Source organism: Vulpes lagopus, chromosome 6, assembly GCF_018345385.1.
Source record: "Vulpes lagopus strain Blue_001 chromosome 6, ASM1834538v1, whole genome shotgun sequence".
NCBI lineage: Eukaryota > Metazoa > Chordata > Mammalia > Carnivora > Canidae > Vulpes > Vulpes lagopus.
Genome location: NC_054829.1, coordinates 20,734,856 through 20,751,189, shown reverse-complemented (window position 1 = coordinate 20,751,189; position 16,334 = coordinate 20,734,856). Strand labels below are relative to the sequence as shown.

General features: G+C 37.7%; 1 protein-coding gene across 1 annotated transcript; it reads right to left on the bottom strand.

Moving 5' to 3' along the window:
- Window positions 1-251: 251 nt before the first annotated feature.
- DIO2 (iodothyronine deiodinase 2) lies at window positions 252-14,837 on the bottom strand. The gene is given in 3 exon segments (XM_041760036.1): window positions 252-5,361; window positions 5,364-5,934; window positions 13,928-14,837. Coding segments are annotated over 3 exon segments (816 nt in total). The 5' UTR covers window positions 14,150-14,837; the 3' UTR covers window positions 252-5,338.
- Window positions 14,838-16,334: the final 1,497 nt, after the last annotated feature.

Genomic DNA, 16,334 nt, shown 5'->3' with positions numbered 1-16,334 from the left:
CTTGTTCATGAATATGGAAAGTATCTGAAGATTTTCTTCTAACTTGTCTTGATTTCCTTGAAGACTCTGGCACACAGCATGAGATTAAAATAACCTGGCATTGCTGGCGTCTTTACCCACAAATACCAAGGAATAAATATTAGAATGATGGATTCTCTTTCCCTTGTCAACCATAAATGTGTTCCAGCCAGGGGCAAGGTCTAGAGAGTAATTTAAAAATAAACAAACAGAACCAAAGAGTAACTTTATTCTTTTATCCAAAGTTTATTAAAATACAAGAACAAATTTTAAAAGCACACGTACCACTCAGCACCAATATAATAACACTCTTTCTACTGATAATCTCCAAAGCATTTGTTTCTGCAACTGAGCAGCAGAGAAATACACACGTACATTCTCACCACATTTACCCAGTACCCATAGCATCGTGCCCCAAATATTCTCCTTGCCAGGGAGACAAAGATGGACAGAGGAAAACTAATGTGACTGTATCCAACCACTAACTGAGTCAGTGACTCTTTCATCAGTAGTTATCATTCGCACACTGGTCACCTCTGCACATCCCAGTCTCCCTCTCTGGGTGCCCGATTACTTGGGTTAGTGATAGAGTCTGGTGATAATGTGATGCAAAACTAAGTAAAACTGGCCAACATTCCCTACCCAAAATCTTTTAATTGCTTTGGTTATAAAGTACCGGATACTTATGTCTTCATACTCTTTCATCCTAATACACATAAAAAGTACATGGGCCAGTGATGTAGTCTGGAGAAGTCTTGAGAGAATTTTTATTTATTCCCCACCCCCTTCCGTGGGCTTCTTTCATTTATGTGTTTACCTGTTTGCTTTTGGGGAAAACGGGGAGTTTTGAGCCCAAATAATGACTTCATTCAATATCTCTTGGGTCCTTGAGATCTCCTCAGTAAATATTAAATAAACTCCCTAGAGCTCTGGTGCTACTGCCCAAGATGGCCAGCAAGCCCTGACTTGCATGAGCAGTCTTATATGGATATTTGTACATGTTTGCTTTCTATTGGTTCAGACTCACCTTAGAACACAGCTGGGTCTCTTAGGTCTGAGACGTTGCCTCTGCTGCTATCCAGAATATAAGGCATTAAGAAGTGGCCCAATATTGGTCTCATCCTAAAGTCATTTATTGACACCTAGGAGCCCTCTTCCACTGGTGAGAAGTTTCTTTTCAAATTCTCCCTAATCGGTAGACCAAATTCCCAGGGCCTAATTCTTCCCAGTTAGCAACTTTCTGACTCTCCCAGGCCCTACTCCCTTCTTTCATGGAGGACCTCAAGATACTACTAAAAGAATGCGATCAACAAGCAGGGACTGATACTCATCATGCCCCATTCTGGATGTACATATGAAGACTAAATTTGGACTCTATTTTTAAGGTAAAGAAGAAAGTAAGGAGAAAGTTGCAATATAAAAACATTTTTGTTCTGATTTTTGGCAATATCATTTTAAGTTTTTGGAACTGGAATTCTTAATGTTAATCTCCACTGCTGAGAGACATGGCATTGGACATGTCCTGAAAAGCTCTAAGTGCTGGAGAGGTTTTCATTAACCCTTCAATGGGACGGAAATTTGTGTCTACATTTTCCCCTTTGCAATGGCCATTGTGATTCTAATTAAGCTTATTTTGCAAACCATCAGTCTGATTTACAGAATGGAAAGTCCTGTACATCAATGCGTTCCTTTTGCTGTGGACATAACCCACAGGGCATGCTAAGAGCACCTTGTATCTAGCTGGGAATTCTCCCAAAGGCATAGATACTGTCTTTAACATGCCCCTCTGGTATTTTATGCAGCAAGGCGTACCCACACATGACCTCACCATATTTCATATTTTTTATTCACGAGCCCAAATAGTGACATATACTTCAGGCAAAATAAAAGACAGCAGGCTTTTCTTCTTTCCTTGGTCATAGAATAGGCATTTTCTGCTTAAATCAATAGGCCATTTAGAATTTGATATTACCAAAAATCAAGGGTACATTATAAAACAAGGTGAAGACATAGTACCAGAGATCCAAAATATGAATATAAAAACTCATATAAGTTAAATGAATGTCAATTTAGTTATACAATGAAGAGTTACTAGTCTGCCTCTAAGGAGGTCAGTTACATTTTAATATTTCTATCATACATTTCTACATTATTGTTCAGGCATTTCATTCATGCCCATTCAAGAAAGTCATTGTTGATTCACTAATATTTCCTCTAAGCAATAAAATAACATAAGTTTGAATAGTTCCAAGACATAAGTCTTTCAAACACTAAATGTTTGAGTAAATCCAGATGCTATGATAAGATCTAAAATCGCTTGGAAACTATTTCAATAATAGACAAGCTAATTCAGTTTAAAAGGCTAAACTGATAGCTCCATGTAAACATAGCCTATGAAGGGGAGATATTTAGGTCTCAAAGTTATATATATATATATATTTATACACACACACACACACACACACACACACTACAATTGTTCAAAGGAACATATTTTACAAAGACAAAATAGGTGGGGTTGGTATTGACAATCTAATAATTTCTCTGAGAATACTAGCTAAGCATTGATTCTCCTCTACTTCAAATAATGAGTTCTTGTGATGTTCATAAAAGATACATCATAAGAAATCATAAAAAAAATCATGTTGAGATAAATAGGTTACATAATTACAGGTCTATCATAACTCTGGTAACACCAAGACATTCTACATACTGTAGGATTCCTGAGCTTCGTCAATTCACTTTCTTCATTGGCCCCTAACTGCCTTTCTTCCAGAAAGTCTTCTATGTTCTATTGAACATATCTTTTTCCCTGATAGTCAGCCTATGCCTTTGTATATTTACTTCCACTGCTTCATTTTTCCATTGGAGTATCCTCGTGGAGAGGAATTGCACACACACGACCTTCTCTTTTCCTTAAACGTATATCACAACTGGGTGCTTTTTCCATCATTCTTTTTCCCAGACAACTAGCACTGCCTTAGCCAAATCTCATCCCCCCACCAGCTTCTCTAACATCCTGTTCCATTATTGTACATGTAGAACAAAGGGGAAGTTTAAGGTTAACAGGGGGAGTGAGCTGCAACAAAGTTTTCATTTGACTTTTCCAGGGTATCACATAATTTTGACACCACTTTAAAGGTAAAATTCAACAGGGACCACTGAACAATCTGTAGTATAGAGTTTAACAAATGAGAACTCTGAAATAATCTATTCTCCATGGGGTTTTCCATAATGTTAGATGATGCCATATTTTCAAAATTTGCTTGGTTTCTTTGTGGATGTGTATTATAGAATTTAAGACACTGGGAAGCTTAAATGTCGCTGTAAAGAAAATTACCACTTAAAATAGTGCATTAATGTCTAAACAATAAACTAGTAATATGACTGATATATTGCTCCAGTTTTGTTTTCTTTAATATACTTTTGGTTCTTACACAATCAGTTCCCACCTTTTTCTTATGTCAGGCAACTAGTTCCGGAAGATATTTTCAACTTGAGATATTTTTTTTCTATGACTTTTATTTTATAATTCAATTCTTAATGGAATGGTCATAAGAACCTTTGATTGTACATATCAATACAACCATATACTGTGATTTGACAGCATCCTCAAATTTACAATAAAAAATTTATAATACAAAATTAACTGGTCTATTCCTTGGGAGTTTTGCTATTTAGATATTATATTACAGGTAACACTATAGTACCTTTATTTTAAAGAGAAATATGGCGTGCTATATATATGTATATATATATACATATATATAGCATTATAATAATGTACTATAGAGGCCTTAGATGACTAGACCTCAGCTAATTGGAACAAAGGAAGACTTCAGTCCAAATTCAAATGTAAATGGGAATTCCATTTCACCAAATTCCATGCCACTGAGGGTTGTCTTATATTAAAGCCTCCAAAATTATTAATTAGAATTGTCTCTAACTTTTTCTTCCTCTGTTTTGTAACTCAAGAAAACTTGTTTATTTGCACCTATTATTCATTATAGTTCACCTACTTTGGGAGGAGAACAGTGCTATAGCTAAATGACCAGTTCACCTACCTCCCATAGCAGCTGAGAATATATTTATTATATTATATTATATTATATTATATTATATTATATTATTATATATTATATTATATATATATCTGAGCTGAAGAATGTACTTCCCAGCTCAGCATTCAAAGAACATGTTACGGAGACTGAGACCAAGAATGTCTGGAGCCACAGCATAATTGTAGGAATGGAGGGACAGATAAGCACCACTGGAACTACTGGTTTTTACATTTAATCAGTATCACAGGGTATAATTCATCCATTGAAAATATACATACCACAAACCTGCCTCAAAAAGTAATTATTCCTACTAAAGAATCTTCATAATTTACAGATAATGAAGTTTTTTCTTTCTCCTTTCCATCCCCTCCCTCCCTCAATCTAGGAGTATATGATAAATATATTGATTTCATGTGTATATTCTCAATGCTAACTTTAGTTGAGCTGCTTCTTTTTCCAGCCCATGTATGTTTTTTGTTTCCATGTTTCTGTGGCTAACAAATTAATTCCACTCTCTATAGCTTCAAGGTGAAACTCTGTGAAGCCTCCTTGTCTTTCTGCCTCTTTTCCCTAGCTTGTCAGTTTGATTTTCTTCTAGGGCTTTACCCACCTGCCTAGAAAGGATCCTTCAGATTTCAGATAATCATCCTAATCCTCTGGGTAGGGATCATTCTCAATATCTACAAACATACCTGTGAGTTCTGGGATATTTAGACTGGCATAAAGCACCACATGGCTAGAAACTAGAACAGCAGAAACTACTTGAACATTGTTAAACACAGAGTCCTAACCAAAGGACCAGGCTCAAGGATTCTTTATAAGTTAATATTTGGGAATTTTCCAGTTGGGCTCTATCCGTGCTGAACAAAGCCTAGGCAATACCCCTTATATTAATAAGGACGATAATTCCCTAACATAGTAGTTATTCAGGTAAGTCCTTTCTTCAAGTCCCAAAGCATGCATCAGCTGTATTACTTCTTTCCCAAGGCAGAATGAATATATGTTGGAATAGGGTTTCATCCTCTCCATCTTGGGATCTTTTCACTAGGAAGAGATGTGCTGGGGCTACTATTTAGCCAAATGCCATTTGAGTGGTAAAAGGGGTATAGAGATGTTAGAGATGTTTATGTTCTTCTGACATGTAAATTCCTGTCTTTCAGCAAGGCAATGGGACTCAGTTGAAATAGTGGATTCAGTTCTTAGTTTCCTTTCCTTTACATAATTTAAAAAAAAAAAAAAACTCTTTTACAATCATACCTTTAACCAGCTAATCTAGATTTCATCTTTTGCTGAAATTCTTCTCCAGCCAACGCCGGACTTCTTGAAGGTTGTAGTAGAAGGGGCCCTTTCCTCCCAGATAAGCAATTTTCTGTCTCTGCACAATACACACACGTTCAAAGGCTACCCCATAAGCTACATTGGCATTATTGTCCATGCGGTCAGCCACAACTCGGCACTGGGGCGGCAAGGAGAAACGCTCCAGAAGCTGGTGGGCTGCTGCACATCGGTCTTCCTGGTTCCTGTGTTTCTTCACTTCAAAAGACAAAGAAGAATCACCAGGCACTGCCCAACCATCTGAAGGATGAGCCTCATCAATGTAAACCAACAGGAAGTCAGCCACTGATGAGAACTCTTCCACCAGTTTGCTGAAGGCTGGCAGCTGGCTAGTAAAAGGAGGTCAAGTGGCTGAGCCAAAGTTGACCACCAGTGGGCGCTCAGGGCTGGCAAAGTCAAGAAGGTGGCACTCGGCTCCATCAACTATCTTCACCTGGGTGCCATTTCTACTGTTGTCACCTCCTTCAGAATTGGAGATATGCACCACACTAGAATTGGGGGCATCTTCACCCAGTTTCACCTGGTGGTGAGAAAAAGAAAAAAGGGAGAGAATACCATATGAAATGCATTGTCGCTCCATTTCACTCTATACAAAAACAACTGGCTCTAATCAAATGTGGTATTTCCTTCATAGGATGTGCTAAACACATATTGATTTAAGAAAAGAGGCATCATGGCAGGTAATGTAAGAAATGGTCCTAAAAAGAGTAAAAATCTTTTTCATTCTATATATCACTGAGGATAATTGTTTTCATCACTAAAGCCATATTCGTTAGCTCTCTTCGTAATTATGTTGAGGCTGGTATTCTTTACTACCCTTACTATGCTGTCAATGGGTAGCACACATTATATAACAAATGATTAATTGACTTCATTTTAAAATGAATGTCCATCTCAACCAATGGACAATGATCCCAATGAGATATTTCTGGCCAGAGCTAGAAAACCTGGGGTCTCCCATTTCCCAGAAGGGCTACTCCCACTTCACCTCTTCATTGCCTCAGCTTTTCCATCTGTAAAATGGTGATAATAGTACCTACCTTCCTTGGGCAGTTATAGGGCAATAACATCAGAAAATGAGCTCTTGTATACTACAAATCATTGTGTGGGTATAGGTTCCATTATTAAATGCCACCCAAGCAGCATACCATTTCTCTAGGAAATTCTATGTTTTAAAAAAAAAGATTATCCTTAGAAGTGATCTGAGCTCTTATCAATGATATCCTTCCTGGAGGTTTCTCGAGCTGCTGCTTTCTTTCCAGTTCCTATAACTAGGACCTCACCAATTTCATAAAACAAATGAAATAACAAAAGCATACATTTATTCCAGAATTCTTTTAATTCCTCATTTTTCAGGTAACTTTTGGTTTTGTTTTGTTTTTATTTAGGAAATCACAAACCATTAACCTGTCTATCATATATTCTATTAACAAGCTCCTCTGAACTATAAAATATTCAGGTAGGTAGAGAAGAAGGTATGCAAGAAAATTGTTCCATGTGCCCCTTTGCAAATGGTTTAAATAGCTGAACACAGACTGTAGGAAAATTTGCTGGCCTTCGGATCTGTAAATTGATAATAAAAAGCTGGCAACATAAAAGAACCAATTACTTCAGTCTGAATTAACACAGTCGGATCTTCCCCTAGAATGGTTTAATCAAAGCCAATAACATCGGGGACAACTTACAACAGCCCAATTGATTTTTATACACTATACTTAATATTATAAAACACTTCCAACTGGATCGACTCATTCCCTTCATATAAATACAGCCACATATAACACTGCTAGTAATTGAAGTCACTTAGAAGTAAATTGTTAAAGACTCAACAATCCAAACTGATGTAAAATACTCAAGGGCTTTTATTCAGACGCTTCTACCTAATATGGATGCATAACTCATTTTAACCATAGAGAAAGAAGTAAAGAAGTTCTTTCTCTTCCTTCTGAAAAATCCTAGCAATGAAGATTTGTAACAATACTATTAGTTTTCTTTAAAAAAAAATCTTGGAATAACAACGTTCTTTCTTAGTAAAGGAAGCTATTAGTATGATTTAAATAAGTACATTTGTTTTCAGTTACTATCAGAGAGAAAGTCACTATTTTTATTAATTTTCTTGGTTAATTTGCAAGTTACACTAGATAGAAAAATATAATCCACTTTCAGCTGGGTTATTTTGTAAGAGGTAAAATAATACCTCACTTGTCTCGGAGGTATTGAAATACACTTAAAATTTAAAGATACACATTTTGAAGGTATTATAAACCTTTTAATCTATAGGTACTTCTTGCATTTTTTTTTTTTTTTTTAGATGGAGGTGGTGGGTAGCATTACCATTATCTTCTCGTTAGATTTTTCCCACTTAAAATATTGTAACAATCCTAAGAGGGCTACTTTTAAACGATATTGTGCTGTGTTGCTCAATTTACTGTGATATGAAGATCTGAATGCATTCAGACCAGTCTAAATCCATTAGCTGTTGTAGTGACTTCTTGTCAAGTGAGCAACCCGTATACAGAAGAAAAATCATCTCTGGACTATAGACTTGTAGGTTCTTAGTAGGTGAAAACAACCATCTGCTTTTTGGAGTCAATTTAAAGACCTCTGATGCCCCTGACTCTCACCCAAGCAGAACTGCTGATACTTGCATTATTCTTGATTATTCAACTGAATAATCTAATCTGATCCTTCATTCTCTTATTACCTGTAGTTAATTTTCTTGGAAAGTTAAAGCACCTTCTCCTTCTTCTCAGTGACATAGTTCAGCCACATAATCCTTTTCAAAATACAGACTAGTCTACCTCAGAAAATTTCAAACAAGTATAATACATTCACTCTAGAATTAAAAATTAGAAAGGTTACCAAATAGAAAATGCGTGTGTGTGTGTGTGTGTGTATGTGTGTGTGTGTGTGTGGTGCTGGGGGCAGGGTTGGCACTTTGTTAAGCTGGGAATTTTATTGAATGAATTACTGAATGAATGATAGCTGTTTTAATACTGAGAGTAGGGGCCAATGAAGAATTTTATATTTAATAATAATCTTGATCTACAACGAACATAACTTTGTTTTGGCGATGGATATGCTCACTGAGTCAGATAATTTAGAAATGTGAATCCTGGAACCCTATTGTAGAGTTCTGCCGTAAACAACACCAAATATCTGTTGGTGATTATCTGTTTTTGATTATCTCAGCTGGTCAGTGTATGAAATGAAAGTAGCCAATCCTCGTTATTTTGCTGAACAGCCATGGGACCCTATTACAGATTGGAATGTCATAAACAGATATCCTGTTCATGAGGGTGACTATGTTAGAGAAGACGTGTAGGTTAAGACCAATGACATTAATAAACTTATGAAGGGAAAAAAAAAATACAGCCATTATTGTTAAGTCCCAATGTGAGTAGACCAGTAGTCTGCTTTTGTAAACATCATCTAATTGTAAAATTTGTCCATTTTTGCTAAAACATGCTGATGATAATTTAGCAATGATAAAGCTTTAGAAATTTTTAAAATAATGAAAGTTCTCTTTTAAAAAAGAACCTTTTAAAAGGACATTATTGTCCTTTCTCAATTGATATTTGAGACCAGTGTCATTTCTCATCTTCACATTTGATCTCCATGACAATTAAATTCCTAGTATGACCAGAGTTTCAAATGGAGAATTTCTTGGTTTGCTCAGTTATATGCCCTGCTGAGACAGAATGGGAGAATCACCATTGTCTTCAATGATGGAAGAGTCTTTGCTTTCCCCAGGAGCAAAGCATTCCTTGACAAAGAGCCAAAATGATGAAGAAAATAAAGTTCGTCCCATAATAACATTTAGGCTGCAGGAAAGAAGCTCAACAAAAACAAGTTATCCCCTGGTACTCCCAAACTTTGTTTTAATTTCCCACAGTGGCACAGAAAGTCTCCTGGCCACAAGTTACCTATCATCTTAATTTCTCCTTCTTAGAGGGTTTGTGTTTGGTTTTTGTCCTTAATGAGACATATTTGCCAAAGAGGCATTCAAAAGGCATTTTTTACTCTTGCGGAAGAGTAATTAGGTCGGTACCTCTTTCCCTGCCAGCATTAGCTGCTCTAAAGAGAACCCTGCCCAGTATTTAATGCCCAAACACAAGAAGCATCATTTCCACTAATTGGTCTTGAAGTTCCGATGTTCCCAAAGGGTCCCTTTATTTTGCAAGGATCAGAAAGGACATACGTAAAATGTAATATCGTCATCACTGACTTTATCTCTCTCATCTGCGCTATTACAGTTGTCCTTTCTTATGTTTGTGTAATCAACATCAACACAACACCAACAAGGGAGGTAAATAAAGGGTTGCATTTTTACAACACAGGGCATTACTAGGCAGAGCAGAGCACAAATGTTGTGATAGCCATATTTATAAATATGAACAAGACTGTAAATATATGGCATATAAATTTGATTCCCTCGATGATGGTATCCCTTTTTCTGACAGTGTTCAGTGCATGGGGAAAAGGGATAATACTGCTTTAGCATGTGGACTGTGAAATGCAGGGCAAGGGAAAAAAAGAACCATTCATCAAGCAGAAGCTGGAAATAGAGCATATACTACTAACCTTGTTTTTTTTTTTTTTTTTTTTTTCTTTTCCACAGCCTGAGAAAGGCTTCTGGACAAAATATCACCTAATCTCATGATAAGAAGTAAGGCAAATGATAAAAATGGGGTGGTGTGTATGTCACAGAACAATATTTACACATCCTTCCTGCTCCCCAAAGCCCTGCAATGGCTTTATTAACCATCAAGAAATTTCAAATTCTTTGACTTAACGACCAGGCTATATCAGTGTCCTTACAAACGTGTCCAAACAATTATTAAGCAGCGATTTACCCATTTACATTCATATTGGCCAAATCCACCAGAGTTGAAGAATCAGCTACCTACTCTTTCCTCTGAGTTCGATTTCCTTTTGGCCATTCTCTTTTTTATTTGTACGTTGAAAATGTAGCTCTAAGTTCTATCATTTTCTAGGGTTTTATCCAAGCGATGGACTAGCTCTTGCTATGGCCTCCTTTGTGTTCTTTTGGGACTATTTCTCTTTAAAAAAGGCTATTTTCTATTGTAGAAATTAGTGTCAAAAGGTTTGAGGTAAATGAAGAAGAGGAGGTGGATGTTAGAGACACTTTAAAAACCAAAATTATATGTTCAAATGAATATGTTTTCTGTGCTACTGCAACGTTAACCGTGCAGAAGCTAAACTACTTGTCAGCATCTATACTGTGTGTTTACTTTTACACTTCATTTAGGTAGGAGCCAGGCTCCCAGACAGGGTAGTTTGCTTATTGGTTGCATTTTTGAGTCTTGGAGTGCCAGCACAAGGATGCAGTGTTAGATGCAATGACACAGATTAGGAAAACTTAAATAACAAACATCTGTTATTCACTTCTGTTACAAGTTTTCGTAGACTTCCTTTTTCATCAAAAACATGCATGGAACTCCATCTAACCAAGGGCAAGTTATCTTTAAAGGTTTCCCTCTGAAGTTAATTTTAAATCCCATTCAATGTTTTATTATAGAAGCGTTGTTTTATTTTGTTCTGTTAATTTCCTTCTCACCTCCTATAGGAGCCAAATAGGGATAGGACTTTTACTGCACTTTCTCTAAATATCTTCCCAAATATCTGACCTTCAACAAGGGGAATTAGAAAGGACATGCCTAATGTATCACAGGTGCATAAACCCCTTATCCTGGAAAACTCTGCTTCTGTGAGTGGCAGCCTCAAAATAATGCAAGTCAGGATTGGGAAATACTGTGGTGCCGTCTCACACAGAACCTCCTCCAGTGTGGCTCTAGAACTGGCTACACCCAGAGACAGTGTCACAGATGACAACAGCCTTCAGGGAAGTGATTCAACCTGTTTCAGAGATTCTGAGTGACCCTTAAATGTCACCCGAGCCACTACCACCCTTGTCATACTTGGGAGACAGAAGGAAACCTAAAATCAAAGCAAGCTATGTTCACAATTTTTTATTCATTATACACTCAGTTCAGTCTTGTCTCTAGATATATGGGTTCTTGGTGGCTTCTTCTCATGGTATCTATTACATAAATCATAAAAAACAAACATAATAACATCAGTTGTGAACTTGGTCACTAATCAAATCAATAGAAACAGGAGAAGAATATGTAAGCCATATGCAAAAAAACAAAAACAAAAAAAAAGAAAGAAAGAAAAGAAAAGAAAAATTACTTGTCCCTGTCAATTTTTTGGAATACGAGTCACAAAATATTGCAACAGAATGGAACACTATATATTAGTGAAAAAAAAAAGTCACGAAGTTTATTGAAGAGGCATTTGTTTGCTTTCCCCTCTTCATTCCAATAAGATGCTTAAGAGGAGAAACACTCACTTAATACTTGTAGGTAACAGCACAGCCCCCATATTTTATGTGAAATATCTATGCAAGCATATATGCATATAAGTAAAATTCTCCCAAGTAGTGACTTTCTTTTTATAGCAAAAGTCAATTATCTTTCAAAAGAGTAAGAGTTCAATATGCTAAGTTCAAGCCACTGGCATTGCCATGTTATCTTCCTAACACCAACAAAATACAGATGTAGACAAGGGAACTTGCTAATTAACACTGTGCCTGACACACTTGTGCATTCTCCACCCTCTTCCAAATTCTTAAGTCCCAAATCAAAGCATAAAAATTTCACATTCAATGATAGATTTGTGGGAATGAAACGGTCATCTCAATATTTCCCTCCCTCAACTTCCCTTCATCCCACATATATAGTATAAAGGAAATTATATGGTTAGAACTTTAAGCATTGTTTCATATTATTATAAAGGAGCTTTCACTTTCTAACAAGGGCTCTGACTATTCTCTGGCCTTTAGGACAACACATGCAGACCTTCTGCAGGTTACTTTCGATAATAAAGACATGCGTTGTAATAAAACATCCCTAAGTCACAATGAATATTTCCTTCTTGGACACTTGTTTAATCTTCAGAGAAACAAGCCTTCTCTGGATTCTTTGTGACTAGAAGTTACTTGTTTTCCTAGTGCATAGATTTATTTTTCTAGAGTTTATGTATGGGGGACTCATTCCCTTTCCTCTCTTTGATTCTTAGTTTTCATCCTGTTTCTGAAGTACTGATTATCTATAACGTACCACTTCATTGGCTTCCATATTCCTCTCAAAGTCCTTTCCCTGGCATCTCAGACAAGGTCTCCCAATACAGTTAGGGAAAACCAAGACTGTCTACTTTGACCGCAACTTTTAGCCAAGTGAGTCCATTCTTCTCAAGCCCAGAGATCTTTAGGAGTCATGTGATTATGGGCAAAGGGGACAACCAACAAAGGACCAGTTCTCCTTTGCCCCTTGAGATTTGAGTTGGGAATGTCCTACCAACATCTCCAAGCAGCCAAAAGGCTGGAATGTCAGTAAGTCTTAGAGAAAAAAAAAAGATCAACTCTGGTTTTGAGAAGCAGTCCTGAGTTCTACAGCTAAGCGAGGCCACTGCTCCAGTGCTCAAGGCACGTGTTCTAACAATTCTGAGACTGTAAGGAACCATAGACTTCTCTGCTCTTTCTAGGACAACTCATTTTACTTTTGAGAAAGCAAATGTGGTTTCCTCTACAAAGTCTGGATTTCTGACAGCTAGTTCTCAGCTTTTTTGCTTTTTTTTTTTTTTTTTTTTTACAAATTGATAACTAGTAACCCAGGACTCAGTGACTGATAACCACTTCAAAAGGGTTCAAATCAATTAAGTCATGGGGATGAAAAGTGTAGAATATAGTCAATAATTCTGTAATAACTGTATGGTGACAGATGGTAACCACACGTATCATGGTGCACATTTCTTAATGTATATAATTTTCAAATCCTCATGTTGTACACCTGTTCATTGTATGTCAACTATCCTTCAATTAAAAAAATATCCATGAGGACACTGCACACAGGGCTGCTTTCAATAACTCTTACCTCTACCAGAAATGAGGGGGCTATTATGCCAAAGCATACCGTTTGTGATCATGTTGTTACATCTTGCCAGCTCTGAGGGCTCTGAGTAGCATTTTCTTTTTTTCCCTTGCTTCTCAGTGCCCACCATGGAACTACCTTTCCTAACATACCTCTGCCTCTCATCAGGCAAATCATCAAAACCCCAGTTTGTGACAAGAGCAGGTTAAATGCAGCAGTCTCCCCTCCCCCAATATTTTCTGACTTTTCCTAAAGTTATTCAACCAGCACAAATAGCCTCTACTCCAAAACTGCAGCAAGATATTAATGACCCTTATTAGAAAGCCTCCTTACTCGGTCACCCAGAGTCATTAGGGCTTAATACCTGTCACCCCCAAATCCAACCTGTGTGACAGGTGTGGAAGGTGCAGGAAGGAGCTCCCTTGATCCTCACCACCAGGGCCCCCCAAATAGAGCTCCACGATCCCAGCCCAGGGCTCCCCACGGCCTGCTGTCCCTGCCTTGCCAGCCCCTGTCCCTGCTGACCACGGGAGAAAAACCCCTGCCAGGGCAGCTCACCTGCTTGTAGGCATCGAGGAGGAAGCTCTTCCAGATGCAGCGCATTCCCTCTGAGGTCAGCATGCGCCTCCACTCCCCGCGAGTGGACTTGGAGCGGCTCAGCAGCAGCACCACGTGCTTGAGGAGAATGACCGAGTCATAGAGTGCCAGGAAGAGGCAGTTGGAGAAAAAAACTGGCAGAATTTGCAGTGTGATCAGCAAGTCTACGCTGAGGATGCCCATCTTCTCTGCCTCCCAGTCAGTTCCCTTGTGCGCTCTGGTTCCCCTTCACCCTCTTATTTAAAAGGGGGGTGGTGATAGAGGGGGTGGGGGAGATAAAGGGGAAGGCCGGGGGGTGGGGGGAGAAGGAGAAAAACTAAATTAAAAGGAAGCCCAAGTTGTCTCCTCTTTCAAAGAAGCAGAAATGGCAAGACCAAGTCCAGTCTCTCCAGCCCAGCAGTTGGAGTGTGCCCATCAATTCATTCAATTCGGAGCTGCTGCTTTTTTTTTTTTTTTTTTTCAGGATTTAAGATGTTAAAAAAAAAAAAAAGAAAGAAAAAAAACCCACAGACACAAACTGGCGTACCCGTCCCTAATCCAGTTACCCCTCTGAGAGTCGGTTCAAGACAGGCAGTTCTACTTTCATTTCTAAGCACCTATGAGACTGTGGCAGAGATTGCAAAATTTCCTTTAGCTTTTCATTGTCTCTATGTTCAGAAACGTAGCCTGTTTCTTTCTTGAATTGCCAGAGTTTTAAAAATGTGCTTAAAGGGTAGTTTTCCCCCTTCTTTACTCCGTTTTACACACACTTTCTGTTCTCCTCCCAGGCTGTCTCTCTCTCTCCCTTCCCCAGGAGCGACTGACTCCTCTCTTCCTCACTGCCTCTGGCTTTCCCTTCGTGCTATCTGTCTGTGGTGCAAAGTGCCTCTCTCTCTGCAGCCCAGTGAGTCTCCCTGAAGCCTTTTATACATTCCCTGGCTAATTGCTGCAATAGAGAAATGAAAGCCTAATCTTGGTAAAGATCTTGACGTCATTGAGAAAGAGGGCTTTACTTTGGCCAGAACTGCAGTGAATAGAAAAGCAAAACTCGACAACTTTTTTTTTTTTTTAGAAGGGGGGGGGGCGGGTAGAAGGACAGTGGAATTTTGCTTTGTGATTTAAAAAGAGGAAGAGAGTGAGAAAAAATTAATACCTTTGACAGTTTTCAGGAAATGCTTCCAGACTTTGGGAAAAGTAATTTAATGTAACGTCTAAATTGATAGGGAAACACTCTCTCCTCTGATGATTATTATTGTTATCCTTCATTTATGAGGGGGTTTTGGAAAGAAAGGATTCTGGAAGGCAGGTAGAAAAGAGGAAGAGTACTCAGGGATGGCCTCTGTTTTATTTCTTGGAAGATGTGGATGCTTACATCTGGTCTTTATACCTTTATACTGTGACAGTTTCTCATCAGGTTTGTGACCTAGGTTCTTTAAATATTTTTGAGTCATGATCTTATTTAAGAAAATTCAAAATGAGTTGTGAGGTGGAAAACTTTTAAACTCTTTGAATACCATTCACAGCATTTCTCTAAAGCTTCTTGCAGAAAATTAATACAAGTTTTCTTTTCAGTGTTATTGAAATTTCCAATGCAAAAAAAGAAAAGAAAAAAAATCCTCCAGACAAATAGGAAAATAGCTAGGTGACCAGACCTTCTTTTAGTCCCATTTTGCTTATATATAGATTAAATTAAAACTTTCTATCAAATGGCATTAAGATGCCCTAAGACTGAGAAATAAATTCTTTATAAGTGAGCTCTCTAATTCTGCACTTTCACTGCTTCTGTTAACATAATCCTTAAGAGACTTGAAGCTTTAGGGAATCTTCCTTTTTCTTTGAAAAAAAAAAATTAATTAAATTAGTAGGTGGTAAGGAGAAGACTTTGAATTGGTTCAAGAGCCACACTGAACTTTGCTCAATGGCTCCCCTCTGCCATTAGTCTCCAAGACCAATGGCTATTTAGGCAGACAATGCTCTGGCACAATGCCATAGCCCCCACCTCATTCTAGTTTTCCTTCCTCACTTACCTAACCGATCACTTCTAGGAATTATATTTTCTTGGAAGAAGGAGCAGTAAGTACAGACACTGAGGTAGGGACATAGAATTTAAATTGAAAATTAATTAACCAACTTTCCTATATACACAGTACTCTCATTAAGCATGAGCTAAGCAGGAGATAGAAACTTGCAGTCAGTACATTTCTGTGTTTTGTCCCTATGGCTATAACCTGCAAGATTACAGAAATAATTTAAAAGCCTAGAGCAGGGGTCATTAATCGATGGACTAACGGGCCAGATTCTGCACATATATGCATTTTATTTGGTTGGCCTAGTGCTTTAAAAAATAATAATAATACAATGAGAAAGCTTTTAGCTTTCATGAAATCAG